The following is a 15000-nucleotide window of genomic DNA, read 5'->3' as shown; positions in this document are numbered from 1 at the left end:
AACCCATCAAATTTTAACCGTCACATTCATTAACACAAGGTGAGACTTTGTTTATCGTTGTTCAGTGCGAACGCTTTTATCGTTATGGTTCTAGTTATCATTATCGTTATCGTTCTTGGTGTGAATAGGCTTTTACAGATGTGCCTTTGTGATGCCACGTCCTCATGTGTAGACTGTTTAGTCTTCACTTCTTTACTGTCCTCACTCCTCCTCTCTTTTCATCTCCCATACTTGTAGGCCTGGCTGTGGACTACTTCAATGAGCGTCTGTACTGGGCTGATGCCAAGCTCTCAGTCATCGGCAGTGTCCGACTAGATGGGTCTGACCCCGTTGTCGCCGTCTCTCACCTCAAAAACAGTTGAGTGAAGCCCTCCAGCCCTAGATTGTTGGATTGTGTGTGTGAACAAAGCATGGTGTTGAGGGTGTGTTATTGACCCCTCTGTTCCGTTGTTGGGTTGTGTGTGTGAACACAGCATGGTGTTGAGGGTGTGTTATTGACCCCTCTGTTCCGTTGTCTCGTCGTCCCTCCCAGACCTCCTGCATCCGTTCAGCATTGACGTGTTTGAGGACCACATCTACGGCGTGACGTACATCAACAACTATGTCTTCCGCGTGAATAAGTTTGGCAAGGGCTCAATGGAGAACCTGACCACCGGCATCAACCACGCAACTGACATCGTCCTCTACCATCGCTACAAACAGCCTGAGAGTAAGCGTGTGTGTGTGTGGGTGGGGGGGGGTTAATGATTAGAATGTCATAAACTGTAGTCTTCTCCGGTCTTTGCACATTTGCATCACATATTTATTTGTGTGTGTGTGTGCGTGTGTGTGTGTGTGTTTTAGTGACCAACCCATGCGACCGTAAGAAGTGTGAGTGGCTGTGTCTGCTCAGCCCCACCGGTCCAGTGTGCGTCTGTCCAAACAACCACGTCCAGGACAACGGCACCTGTGTGGAGGTCCCTCCGCCAACCTCACAACCAAGTAAATGCCCCACTCAGACCCATGCTAAATGCCCCACTCAGACCCATGCTAAATGCCCCACTCAGACCCATGCTAAATGCCCCACTCAGACCCATGCTAAATGCTGCTCAGTTTTCCTCCTCCTTTTGGGAGTCTGGCTCCCTGTTGTCCTCTCTCTCTCTCTCTGTCGTGCCCTCCCTCACTGCCTCTGCTCTCCCCCGGTTGCGTCTCCAGGCCCAGGGACGTGTAGCCTGCAGTGCCTGAATGGAGGCAGCTGCTTCCTGAACCCCCACAAGCAGCCCAAGTGCCGCTGCCAGACCAGCTACAGTGGAGAGCGCTGCGAGGTCAACCAGTGCAGAGACTACTGCAAGAACAAAGGCACCTGCTCCCCCTCGCCCTCAGGTACGTACTCACACACACACACACACACACACACGCTCACACACACACACACACACGCACACACACGCTCGCACACGCACACACACACACACACGCACACACACACACACACACTCACACACACACACACACACACACACACAAACACAAACACATATTTCCTAATATAGTGTGACACCAGATTCATGGACTTACTCCATACTGTTCATGACAACATGTAAACAAGGAATAGAATAATGTATGGCTCGTTGAAGTTTTCTCAGATTGACTCAAATTCAGATTCAGTTTCATTGTTGCATCTCAATTTATATTGACATATAAAAAGGAGCATAAATCTTAGGCGTTGCTCCCCTCTTGACCTACAGCAGCTTAATAACAGATGAGAATGATAATAACAGATAATAAAATAACTAGAAACACTAAAAGAATGTAGGTGGTGTTTAAGAGCCTGATTGGGTGCTGAGAAGAGTCTCTGAGCCTGCTGGTCCTGAGCCTGCTGGTCCTGGCTCTGAGGCTGCTGGTCCTGAGCCTGCTGGTCCTGACTCTGAAGCTGCAGTGTGGCCTGCCAGAAGGCAGCATCTGAAGCAGACCATTGTTGGGGTGTCTGCAGTCCTTGATGATTTGTCTTGTGTTTTTTTTTCTACACCGGTCCTCAAAGATGTTCTGTTTATACAGGCAAGAGTAACCGTAGTAGCAAGAGTGTTTGTTTGTTTATACAGGCAAGAGTAACCGTAGTAGCAAGAGTGTTTGTTTGTTTATACAGGCAAGAGTAACCGTAGTAGCAAGAGTGTTTGTTTGTTTATACAGGCAAGAGTAACCGTAGTAGCAAGAGTGTTTGTTTCATCCATGCTGTTTGGTGAACTCTGCTCTGAGGCGTGAGGTCTGTTGTCATCCGTTTAATTCTGCTCTGTTTCTCTCCGTTTCTCTCTGTCTGCTGTGTCCTCTGTTCCCCCTCTCCTCTTCTCCCTCCCCAGGTGCACCTACCTGCCGCTGCCAGAATGGCTTCACCGGTCCCACGTGTAACCTGCGGACGTGTAAGGACTACTGCCAGAACAAGGGCAACTGCACCGTCAACCAGGGCAACCAGCCCACCTGCAAATGCCCCCCAGAGTTCCTGGGAGACATGTGCCAGTACAGTAAGTGGCTCTTCCCATCGTGCTTTGCAGACACACAGTAAGCCATGGATTAGCAAGTCAGCTCAAACAAACAAGAACAAACAAACATAGTCAGACAAGGATGTTACAAATATATATCTCAATAGTGGACTTAAAGGTTGTATCAGCGATTTTAGGCCCAAAAAAGGCCCAAAGATAAATGATCACATTCATCTAATCTTTCCAAGCGATCCGCTAGCTGCCTGCCCTATAAGCAGGCCGTCAAAAAAACGTGTCTCTGTAGGCAGCCTAGGCTCCGGGAACTGTACACAAAAACAACAAGGGTTGGCACCCCCTCAAAGGCAAAAGAAAGTGTTTTAACCAATAACCGACGAGATGCGCGTTTAGGAGCGTTTTAATTGCACGGGAGGGAGGGGGAGGGAGTAGCGAGCTAGTTCTCTGTTTTGTTTGAACATCAACAGAAGTGACGTATCCCCGCTATCGCTGATACAACCAGGATGAAAAATCTGTCCTAGACTGTGCTTTGCCATTGGATAAGGATCTACTATATAGATCCCATTGGATAAGGATTTACTGCCGGTATATTGATGCCATTGGATAAGGGTCTGCTATATACAGTAGATGCCATTGGATAAGGATCTACTATATTGATGCCATTGGATAAGGGTCTACTATATAGATGTAGATGCCATTGGATAAGGGTCTACTATATAGATGAAGACGTGTGTGTGTGTGTGTGTGACCTGTTCTGTTCATCCATGGCAGGTAAATGTGATGGCTTCTGTGAGAACGGTGGCACGTGCCAGCAGTCGGCCAATGGCACGCGGCAGTGCCGCTGTCCGCCCCAGTACCACGGCGCGCGCTGTGAGCTGGACCGCTGCCAGTACTGCGGCACCGGACAGTGCATCAAGACGGCCTCCAGAGAGCTGGCCTGCAGGTAACACGCCTCACGCCAGTGGCACCACCACATGCCACTCACACGCACACACACACACACACACACACACACACACACACACCAAACACACACACAGGGAGGGAGATGAGAACAAAGCCTTTTAGTTGGCCCAGTTGGTTTCATTGTTTGGTTTTTCAACTGAGCCTGTGTGTGTGTGTGTGTGTGTGTCTTCGTGCAGTTGTTCCAATGGGCGCATCCAGCCCAGCTGCTTTACCTGTGCGGATTTCTGCCAAAATGGGCAGTGCTCCATGGACACACGCTCACTGCTTCCCCAGTGCAGGTAAGACTACTGCAGAGAAGGGTAACTTACAGATAGACTCCCTCTCAGCGTCTCACTACAGAGGAAGAACCAACAATGTCATATGTGTCTGTATGCACACTTGCATATGTCTGTTAATGTCTCTGACTGTCATGCTTGTCTGGAGAGTACAGGAAAATTATTGAATTGAACACAGACAGCAACAAAATAGTGAAATCAAATGTATTTTTTTCAGTCAGTAATGTTGGTCAGAGGGTCACTGATGGCTGGACACTGTTACTGAAGACCATGCCATACTGGTGTCATATTAGCCACCAGGGGGCCCCGTTCAGTCTTTATTCTTCCATAATATGTAAATACAGTGTGTGTGTGTGTGTGTGTGTGTGTGTGTGTGTGTGTGTGTGTGTGTGTGTGTGTGTGTGTGTGTGTGTGTGTGTGTGTGTGTGTGTGTGTGTGTGTGTGTGTGTGTGTGTGTGTGTGTGTGTGTGTGTGTGTGTGTGTGTGTGTGTGTGTGTGTGTGTGTGTGTGAAATTTTGCAAGATCAATGTATAAGCCGCGGCTAATAGTTGGGAAATTACGGTATGTTCTCCGCCCCCATATGAATGTGCTCTTAGATCAGAAAATCCTTATCGTTTCTGAAGTGTGCGAGTCCTGCTGTCCTTTGACTTAGTTTAGTCATGACCTCTCAGATCTGTGTGTGTCTGTGTGTCTCTCTGTGTTCAGGTGTCAGGAGGGATGGGGTGGCTTCCGTTGTCTGACGGTGTCTCCTGTGGAAGGCCCAACCAGTGAGTAGCCATGAGTGGCCTCCCAGTGGCCTCAGTAGCCTTGTACCCAGATGTGGTGTCTTGAGCTGACCCAGGGATGAATTACTGCACGGGCCTACCGGGCACAGGCCCAGGGGCCCAAGGGGTCAAGGGGCCCTGAAGCCCAAGCCTTTGCATGAAATCATTGCCTCAATATCAACAAATCAGGATGTAGACTATGAATCTGATTGAATTTAGTATTGGCCATCCCCAAAATGCAGCAGAATACATGAAATCACATCAAACAAATTAAAAATGTTCTGGGGGAGGACCCACAAACCCCCCCTCCCACATATACGACAATAAGTGGGGGGCTCTTAATACATCTGGGCCCAGGGGCCCGAAAGTTCATAATCCGCCCATGAGCTGACCAACCGTCTGTTTGTCCTGCAGGCACTGCCTCTGTCGTCATCCCAGTTCTCCTGCTGCTCCTGCTGGCGCTCCTAGTGGTGGGCGCCCTCTTGTGGTACAAGAAGAGAATGCGAGGGTGAGTACACACCAGCACCAGCAGGGGGCGTTAGCCCTTGTGTACCTGCGACCACATGCACTTGCGCTCTTTTAGAGGAGCCCCTATCTTCACCCAACGCCCCATCTTCCAGTTCTTCTCTCTTATTTCTCTCGTTCTCACACTATCGTTCTCTCTGTCGCGCTCTCTGCTGTGATTAACTGCATCTTTCCTATCCCTCAGGTCTCTAAGGCCGGGCAAGTCAGGCTCCCGACGCTTGCGGTAACCTCTTTAACAGTCTACAGGGCCCCATGCATCCCCCTCTCCCCCCCCCCTCTCCCCCCCCCCCCCTCTCTCTTCCTCTCCTTCCTTTTCCTCTCTATATGGCTGTGTGTGTGTCCTATGTTTAGGCTTTTCATGTCCCTCTCTCTCTCTCTCTCTTCCTCTCTCTCTCTCCCTCTCTCTCTCTCTCTCTGTTCTCCCAGTCTTCATCTTTCCCTCTCTCTCTCTCTCTCCCTCTCTCTGTTCTCCCAGTCTTCATCTTTCCCTCTCTCTCTCTCTCTCTCTCTCTGTTCTCCCAGTCTTCATCTTTCCCTCTCTCTCTCTTCCTCTCTCTCTCCCTCTCTCTCTCTCCCTCTCTCTCTCTCTCTCTCTCTCTCTCTCTCTCTCTCTCTCTCTCTCTCTCTCTCTCTCTCTCTCTCTCTCTCTCTCTCTCCCTCCCTGGCTGGATTCTAAGTGTGTTGCCCAGTAGTAGACCCATCCTCACAGGACTTTTACACAAGAGATCTATTCAAATAGATCTGCCTGTTACCAGTCTATACTGTATCCTCTCCTTCTACCCTTTGCTAGAGATGGAGATCAGTGTGTGTGTTTGTGTGTGTGTGTTTTTGTGCGTGTGTAGCTGTAGCAGTCTTGTTGTCCTGTGTACCTGCTGTAGTATTCTAGCTCTGAAAAACACTGTGTGTGTGTGTGTGTGTGTGTGTGTGTGTGTGTGTGTGTGTGTAGAATCTCCTGTGACTGACCTGTTGCTGGTGTTTGTCAGCTGGACGTGTTGAGCTCTTCTGTGTGGAAGCTCTATTGTGCAGATGTGTACTGTATGGTGGTTCCAATGAAATGGGAAGCAAAGGGTTCTCTTTCGTTCATTGGAACTGCTTGTAAATGTATCCTGTGTACATTTGTGTTCTATGCTGGATTGTGTATGTGCTCGTGATTGCGCGTGTGTGTGTGTGTGGTGTGTGTGTTTGAGAGGGAGAGAGAAAATGAGTGCATGTGTGGTTTGCGTTGAGGCCTGCAGTACCGTGTGTCCTGTGCTGTGGCCATGCCTTAGCTCGTCATCGCAGTTAGAATCAAAGATTCTGTTCTAGAATCTTTGGTTAGAGTAAGGAGGGGACGGGGAGCCCACAGCTGACTGACCGGAGGTATGCACGCGATACTTGTTTCCGCAGGGCCAAGGGTTTCCAGCACCAGAGAATGACCAACGGGGCCATGAATGTAGAGATTGGGAACCCGGCCTACAAGATCTATGAGGGGGATCCAGACGACGATGCTGGAGAGCTGCTGGATTCTGACTTTGCACTGGATCCAGATAAGGTAAGCATTCTCACACACACACACACACACAACCACACACACACACACACACACACACGCACAAACACACACTTAAACACACACACACTCAAACACACACACAAACACACACAGAGACACACACAGACACACACACAAGAAGTTCTATCTCATTCATAAGTTACAGGTCTATGCTCACGTTATGTTTTAAAAGTTGAACCAAGTTCAACGCTCAAATAGTTTGCCGCGCGCTTAACACTGTCACTCCAACTGTTCCGAACCATAGTGAATGATGGGAAATGTGCTGCTTGCTGCTGGTCAATGTGATCCCTGTCTAACAGGCTTCCCCATCTCAACCTCAGCCTCCAAATTGCACAGCATCTGACTAAGCACTAAGACTCTCTCTCTCTCTTCTCTCTCTTCTCTCTCTCTCTCTCTCTCTCTCTCTCTCTCTCTCTCTCTCTCTCTCTCTCTCTCTCTCTCTCTCTGCAGCCCACCAACTTTACCAACCCAGTGTACGCCACGCTCTACATGGGCGCCCACAACAGCCGCAACTCGCTGGCCAGCACCGACGAGAAGAAGGAGCTCCTCTCCACGACGGACGACGACATGGGAGACCCGCTAGCGTAGAGGTCCATTGCTAACAGCCACGGCGCTGCTCGACGAAAAAACCTCCTAAACCCGCCCCCGCCTCCCGTCTAATGCCTTTTACAAAACAGGAAAGAAAAAAAAAGCAGCAACCACAGTAACAATGAGAGAACACTGTACAAAATGTATAAAAAAGGAGGAAAAAAAGAAAAAGGAAAAAAAGAGATGAAGGACTACTTTTGTATGTGATTGCAGTATTATATTTTATTCTTTGAGGAAATTCTTCTCGTGAACAGGAAGAAAACAGAACATTTTCTATACTTTTTTTATTTTTTACTTTTTGTTTTTGCTCACCAACTTGCTATTCAACCTAACTTCAGTCAATTCCCGATGTCCCCTTCATTTAGCCACTACCTCTGTGCAAATATAACATATGAACGACAACAGCATTGGAACAACTTTCTTTTTATTTCTTTTCAACTTTATTTTTGTATGAATTGTATAGAAGCCATTGTTCCATTTAAAAAAAAAAAATTGCCAAGTGTGTTGTGAACAACTGTGAGTGGGATGGGGAATCCCCGAGTCTGCCGGACTCCCCCACACACTTTCACTGCTGCTGGATGTTTAGATGCAGAGGTAGGATGTGAGAGTGAGTGTATGTGTGTGCGTGCGTGCGTGTGTGTGTGTGTGTGTGGAAGAGAGACTGTGTGAGTGGAAAGGGGGGGAGGGGGCAAAATGAATGAGAAGCAGTGCGTCCGCATCTTTACTTCCATATCCATAGCTCAGAGAACTTGGTTTAAAATGATTGTTTTTTTCTCCTTGCACAGATATGAATTTATATATATATATATATATATATTTACATATATATATAAACCTAGTGTCTTGAAAATACACCTAGGGATTCAAACATCCATAAAAATAGCAGTATGTATTTGTTTTGCTTTAATACTCTCTTCAAAGTTATTTTAGAGATAAACAAATTATTGGATACTGTCTGAATTTGTTTGAACGGATGAACAGAAAGGGAGCCCGGTGGGTGGATGGATGGGGTCATGAATTGTGCTTGTTGGAGGAAGATGAGAACATTCCAGGGTTGTTTGTTCATTTGTTTGTTTGTTTTATCTGTGGCCTTGGTTTTCGGAATGTCAAATGGTTTTTTGGGACCGCTGGGATGGACTGGGACTCGACCCAGTCGTATTCGTGGAATTGCTGAGATTGACAGAAGGCGGGGAAAAAAAGGAAAATGATTGTCAAGCTTTTGCCTCTCTCAGGCACTCTCAATGTGTGTTCAGGTTAAGGCTTCGGAAGCTCTCCCTCGTCACGTCCCCTAGGAACTGTGACTCCATCTTGGATTCCCATTACATGCGTAAGTGTGACCCATGGAGGTATGGGGCTGCCCATTACATGCGTAAGTGTGACCCATGGAGGTATGGGGCTGCCCAGGGAGAGCGGACTCGTCGCATTAATAAACAAAATGAAAGCTGTGTTTATTTTATTGTTTTCTACTTGGGTACGAAGTTGATAGGTGATTGTCTTTGTCAGCCAGTGCTACTACCTAGGAAGCGTTCTGTTTGATGCTGACGTCCCTGTGCAAATACAGCCCTCTTTCTCTTGATTAGCGTTCCCACTACCACACATATTAATGCTATGCCTTGCTGCTAACGCCACCATTCGTCTGCCTGATCCATTGTCAAGCTCAGCCGACAGCTTGTCACTGGGCTGCTGCTTCTAATGGATGTGACTAGCCATAACTTCCATATGTTAATGCATGTAACACGAAAAAAAAACAAAAAAACAATATCAACAAAATGTATGTGTAAATCCCTCTGGCTTTTATTGGACACATTTTGAACAGTATTCACATGTCTGAATCTGTCCTTCTCATTTCTGTGATGTTGCTCTGGTCATTCTTTTGTTTTTGTTTTTGTTTTTTTTGATCAGATGGATTAGTACAATCATTTTACTTTCTCAAAGGTTAAAATAAGACACTTTTACAAAAACCTAAATCTGTCTCTGTGGTCATCTTTCTGGTTTAATTTGAGCTTTTTATATGCTATATTAAAAATGTAATTGTTTTTATTGTGGCATAATTTTATAACTACAATACTTCAGCAACTACACAAACATCACAAACTGACTTATTATTAATTCAAAGAATAAAGAAAGACATAGAAAATAGACCTGGTTTCTGTGTTTCAGAAGCATTTAAGAGCAAAGGTGGCAAAGGAAATGACATCATAAAAACTGTCCGGGTTTACTGAATGACTGTGGCAAGAGGGCCTGCTGTAAAAACAAACATAGGATCTATTTATTTCCCAGATTTTGTTTACACATAGGCCACAAAGTGGGGAGGCATCAAACTGCATCTCAGCAGATGTTTAAAGCCTGGCACTGATGTTTGCAGTAGGCCTATGCGCTTGATAGTGACTCAGGACAGGGTGACCAGTACAGCGACGAAAACTAAATTAATTCCTAGGCTCAGCTTTGAGTTTTAAATGTCACAGGATCTCACTCAGGACCACAGTGTTTATTGTGCATGTGGCTAAAGTGAATAATATTTGAAGGAAGATGAGTGCTTTGTCCCTTATTGGTGTGTCTAGAGGGGACTGCAAGTCAGTGGCATTATCTGGTACTCTTAGTGGGAATTCATGGACCTCAGACAGAAAATGAGTAGTTAGTCACAGCAGCTACAGTAATGTTTGGTTGAGTTTTATTGTCATCTCAAAGATAACATGCATCACATATCAGGCTCAATTTAATCTTCTCTGAGAAAAAAAAAGATTTTCCAAATTCTCATACGAATTTACAAGAAAAAAAAGATATATGTTTAGAAGTTCCCCACCATCAGGGTAGTGTTGCATATACTTCTGTTTGTCCAAAACATTAAGGCAATACAAGTAGTGTGATATCCCTTTTCAAACAAAATCTCATTGTGAATACAATCACAATCATTTTGCTTAGTCGATGGTTGTTTTGACTTAAACAATTGCTTTGTCTTCAGGTCCCAATTTCAGCTTCAAATGACTAGGGGAGATGTTTACTCTGGTTCCAGCGAGGGCTCAACTTTGCCTAAATGTGGAACAACCCCCCCCCCCCCACATTAACTTTGATTCCCATCCACTTCCTGACTGAAGGCAACTAATGGGAGAACAGTGACCGCTAAGAGATTCTCCATTAGATGTAGCTCTGGAGAGCATCACCGAAGCCTCTCACTAAGCCATTTGGCCATGGAAGGCTGGACATATAACTCAAAACTTGGTACAGATATATCTGTATACAGTACATATCTGTAAAATGGGCATGTAAAGTAATCAACTCCTAAGTTATCATATGGGTGAAAAACAAGTCATGCAATCCCCTTTGTAAATCCTCAACTGTCAAAGGAGACCGAAAACAAACAAACAAGTCAGTTCTACAGTTCATTAGCTCACCTCAAGTCTGTTTATCTGTTTATAGAACGATGCGGAGTTCTGGAGGGTTAACCTCATATTGAGGGGAATAAGAGACGCTGTTGTATAGGAGTCTGTATAGGACCGGATACAGAGTAGCTCAAGGCTGTCGTAGGCAAATAAAGGCACACAGTTTCAGGTATGAGAATGTGCTCTGTTCATGGAGGTGATCTCCCAGGGGACGTGTGCAGGAGTCTTCCTCACATTTTGTGCAGTCCCCCATCTAACGGCTTGATGGTGTTTTATGCCCCCAACGTCGTCTTCCAGGCAGCGCCGCCACCGCTGACTTAAAGGCACCTAATCCTAAACATAACCCCAACCCTAACCTTGACCCATGCCTAATCCTAGTGCCTTCCAGGCAGCGCTGCCTTGAAGACAACAATGGGGTCATAAAATACCAAGAAACCATCTAACGCTTGATAAAAATAAGAGTGAGAGTTGATTCTTTCTCTCGTTAGGCAGGTAGCTATGCTCCTTAATTAAGACTTCAAATTCATCGTAGGAATGCACATCCTGTCTAATTAAAGCTGCTCCTCAACTTCAAAACTTGCATATGTATGTACAGCACTTTAAGCAATGTTATTATACAAAGCACATTTAAAAAACAGATATTTGTAACCAGACTTAAACAACATATTTAAGAAATAATACTGACACAATAACAAGGCACTTCTATAAAAGGACAACTGAGTAACAAAACAGAGGTTTGGTTTGACTAGCTTAGCCATTACCAATTAATTCCCATGCTAGGCTGCTGTCCCTTAGAGAGAGAGGAGACCAATCTCCTGGCAACCCACAGCAACTTCAGATAGGGGTTTCACTGCTCTGCCTCTGAACCTTGACTTTACTGTCCTCCGATACACAGAAACAGTCCTGCTTGGATTGCACAATATGAGGAAATCCATGTTAGTGGAAATGGGATCTTTGCTGGCAGGCACTTCAGGGTCGACGCACTGTCTGTCTCTGGCCATTTTGTCAACAGTTCCTCTGGACGTTCGGGATACAAAATGGACTTCATTCACACAGTTCCCACAGAACCCCTCTTTCCTGTGTTGGCAAACTCTAAACACACACTTCAGCTTGTGTGAGAGTGTGTCTCTCACTTGGTGTGTGTGTGTCCAAGTGTGTGCTTCTCTGTTTGCATGTAGAGCAGAGGTGGTCGCCCAGCTATGGTATACTCCATCTTGTCTAAGCCTGTTTTTTTGTAGCAGACGGGGGAGAGAGCCTCCAGTGCAGTGTCCATTAAGGAATTTAATCCCATAAATAAATAAATGAATGAAGAAATGCACCACCCACATGTTTAAAAAACAAACCCGTCACAATGCTTCTGTCTTCTTTTAGTCAGTGTAATCTGCAGGGAGAGGCAACATTGGGCAGGAGGGGGAGGACACGGGGGTTGAGGGAGGCGCACCCAGGGGTGGGGGTGTAAGCAGGAGGACGAGGAGGAGGGGGACAGGGTGTTTAGGGTCGCTTCCACCCATTCCGGATCACCGCGTCAGCTCGCAGGAAGGGCTGGCTTCGGAGATCTGTGGGTGGGCAACGGAGAGAGGTGTTAGACCAACGGGACACACCACTCTGGTTAAGCTAGCTGTGCCTGTAGGCCTCCTGTCAAATGATTGTCTATTGTAAAATGCAGGTCATCATTTGAATGTAAATGTAGTGGACAACATTTCTATTTGCTATACAAAAGGTGCAATGTTTTTTCAATCTAATAAATATGACTTAAGTAGCGTGGGTTACCACTGAGTTATGGATACAATACTTTTGACCTAAACTTTTGTAATTAGAAATAAGAGACAGTGAGCACTAAACTATCCAAAGCATATTAGGTAACCCACTTCAAGTTTTAAAAATGGTTGTCTTTCGTAGTCACAGGCTGTTACAAACATTTTGAATGTCAACAAACTCCGAGGAGGTATTGGAGTGGAGGCCGTCAGGTTATGCTATCAACTAAAACACTAGTGTTATTGAGCCACACCAATAAAGATAAAAGTGCTCTTGTCAGTGGCCTCCACTGACTACTCTGAGGAGTTTGAGGACTAGCATATGGAATTGCATGCTGGACGTGACAGTTAGCATCTGAACATGACATGTCATGGCGGACAGATTAGAACGTTGTCAAAAGCAACACACACAGGGCGATCCATGCAGACACATGCAACAGACATGATCAGTGACACAGAGAGATGTTCTGGGGGTCACCTGCCAACTGTTCTCCCTTCCACAGAGAGAGACAATGCGTGGCACCTTTTCCTTATCATTTCTGAAATCAGTTCTTGATTTTGGATTATCACAACTGCATATAGCATAGTTTTGCATAAAATGAGCCACATTTGGGTATCTCAGGTTGCATTCACAAGCTTCCTATTTAATGTTTTGTCATAGTACGTCTATGCTGTAGGCTTGGTCTCAATAGTTCCAACATCCCTTTGTGTTCAAGCTGAGGGTGAATATGTAGCCTCTACTCTACCCATCCCACACTGGTCTGAAAATAAGAGAGGACTATATTGAGACCAAGCCTTTGCTGTGTCCTCTAATGCAGATTGTTTTCCTTATATGTGAATGAAGCTGAAGAACCCTTTGCTGAAGCAGCTGGCGTAACGACAAAAGGCAGACAGTTACAGGAGCGCAACGGGGCCTAGCTCCAAGCTGCCTTCCTTACCCATGTATTAGGAAGAGACCCAACTAACTCAGAGCAATCCCCTGTCTGCTGAAAAGGCAGAATAAAAGGTTATTGGTGGAGGAAAAAACAGCATGCTACCACGTTAGTGAAGGACAAACCAAATAACCCGACAAAGACAACACAGGCCTGTGTGTGAGCCCAAACCCCATTTGAGTCATTTTGGTGGAATGCTTGGACCCGGCCCGTGGCCCGCAGTTGTGCTGATGCAATTGTGTGTAATACGTGTAAATATCAGTGCAATTATGCGAGAGCATAATTATGCGGTTTCCTTTGACTTTTATGCATAAACCCAAAATGACTCATTCAGGGGTTCGGTACTGGCCCTTGTCTTTGGTGCCTGGGATGGCAGGAGTGCAGACATTGGTTCATCTCTGTGTGACAGAACCTCAGTTAGTGGGGGCATAGTGGAGTTGGGGGTGGTGGTGATGAGGGTCATGCGAGTTTTAAAGGACATGCAGGGGGAGGGGGGGGGGGGGGGGTTGGGGGTACTGAGGTAGAACCAGACAACCTTAGCATTAGGGGTTGTGGGTGAGTGGGGGTTTGGGGCTAGCAGTTGGACTCGTCGTAGAGGTTGGTTTCGCAGAAGAACCGCGAGCCCCGCTTGGCTGTGCGCGCGGTGAAGGGAACGCTCTTCAACACTGAGGGAAGGAGGGGCGCCAAGGTTAGAGACAAACCACAACCGACACACACCTTCAAAACACACACACACACACACACACACACACACATACACCTCACAAACAAACACAGAGACACACACTCTCCACACACACTCACTCCCACACCTGGATATAACCCCAGTACCCATGCAGCAGGCATACCCCCATTTCTCCCTGTCCGTCACCTTTCCACAGAGCTGGCATTAGTGTCACAGACAGACTGTCCCAGTTCATTACAGAGTTAATCATTATTATATAAGACACACCACACCGCTCCACACCCGTGAGATGACATGGCTGCTAGTACAGGACAGAGGTTCATTAAAACATCAACATTAATGTGGATAGAAGCCATCCTCCCTGCTGCACACAAGAATTAGACCTACGTAACGCTTCTTTCTTCTGGTCCTCTGAGACTGGGAAGGTAACTACCACCTTAAACTATGAAAAAATGCTCTGTTTCCATTAACTGGGTTCCCTGAGGTTTTAAACTGTGCTGTGCCGCGAGGCTTTCAGTCGATTGTGGAGTGGCACTGCGTGGTGCTCTGTGGCTCTACGGCACGGGGGCTGCTCAGCACGTAACACATGGTGCACCGCTGCTGGCTGGAGCTCTCCACCACCACCGTGATCCTGACGCGGGGCCCAGCGGGGGGACGAGTGCCACCTCCGCCGCCACCGCCGCCACCGTGAGCACGTGCCCTGGCCGGCCCACCTGTGATGATGTCCTCGATGGTGCCGTCCTTGCCCTCGTAGACGGGCCGGTGGTCCTTGGCCTGCCGCCGCCGGAGCTCGGCGATCAGCTCGTGCTGCTGCTGCCGCTTCTTCTGAACCTGGGCCTGAGACAGAGAGACAGAGGTCAGGTGGCCGCTCTCACTCTCTCACAGAGGTCATGTGACCGCTCTCACTCTCTCACAGAGGTCATGTGACCGCTTTCACTCTCACAGAGGTCATGTGGCCGCTCTCACTCTCTCACAGAGGTCATCTCTCACAGAGGTCATGTGACCGCTCTCACTCTCTCACAGACGTCATGTGACCGCTATCACTCTCTCACAGACACAACTCTAACTGCTGCAAACATACAACTGAGTGGGCTCATGATTGTGCTGT

The 15000-nt window shown here is 46.9% G+C and overlaps 2 protein-coding genes across 6 annotated transcripts in view; one reads left to right on the top strand and one right to left on the bottom strand.

Moving 5' to 3' along the window:
* Positions 1-9177, top strand: part of lrp1ab (low density lipoprotein receptor-related protein 1Ab) — a 137279-nt gene extending 128102 nt beyond the window's left edge. Inside the window, exons 79-89 of the mRNA XM_076276929.1 lie at positions 238-357; positions 533-709; positions 844-981; positions 1195-1362; positions 2337-2498; positions 3243-3414; positions 3614-3715; positions 4418-4479; positions 4891-4984; positions 6388-6532; positions 7004-9177. Coding sequence (XP_076133044.1) covers positions 238-357; positions 533-709; positions 844-981; positions 1195-1362; positions 2337-2498; positions 3243-3414; positions 3614-3715; positions 4418-4479; positions 4891-4984; positions 6388-6532; positions 7004-7141 — 1478 coding nt within the window. The 3' untranslated portion in view covers positions 7142-9177. The remainder of the gene's footprint in view (positions 1-237; positions 358-532; positions 710-843; positions 982-1194; positions 1363-2336; positions 2499-3242; positions 3415-3613; positions 3716-4417; positions 4480-4890; positions 4985-6387; positions 6533-7003) is intronic.
* Positions 9178-9790: 613 nt separating this feature from the next.
* The window catches only part of fmnl3 (formin-like 3), a 41611-nt gene continuing 36401 nt past the window's right edge, over positions 9791-15000 (bottom strand). For 2 of the 5 annotated variants that reach the window (XM_076276923.1, XM_076276928.1), the window contains 3 exons: positions 14606-14729; positions 13743-13872; positions 9791-12077 (listed from right to left, as the gene is read on the bottom strand). In XM_076276923.1, coding sequence (XP_076133038.1) covers positions 13781-13872; positions 14606-14729 — 216 coding nt within the window. In that variant the 3' untranslated portion in view covers positions 9791-12077; positions 13743-13780. Of the gene's footprint in view, positions 12078-13213; positions 13262-13742; positions 13873-14605; positions 14730-15000 lie in introns of all 5 variants that reach the window. The other 3 variants (XM_076276926.1, XM_076276927.1, XM_076276925.1) reach the window with 3 other exon arrangements.

The sequence above is a fragment of the Alosa pseudoharengus genome, unplaced genomic scaffold (genome assembly GCF_046254945.1).
Source record: "Alosa pseudoharengus isolate Yale_2024_CS ecotype anadromous, Long Island Sound unplaced genomic scaffold, YU_APseudo_1.1 YU_APseudo_1.1_scf_9, whole genome shotgun sequence".
Taxonomy (NCBI): Eukaryota; Metazoa; Chordata; class Actinopteri; order Clupeiformes; family Clupeidae; genus Alosa; species Alosa pseudoharengus.
The sequence above is the reverse complement of the archived record's forward strand: the minus strand, read 5'-3'. Positions and strand labels throughout refer to the sequence as shown.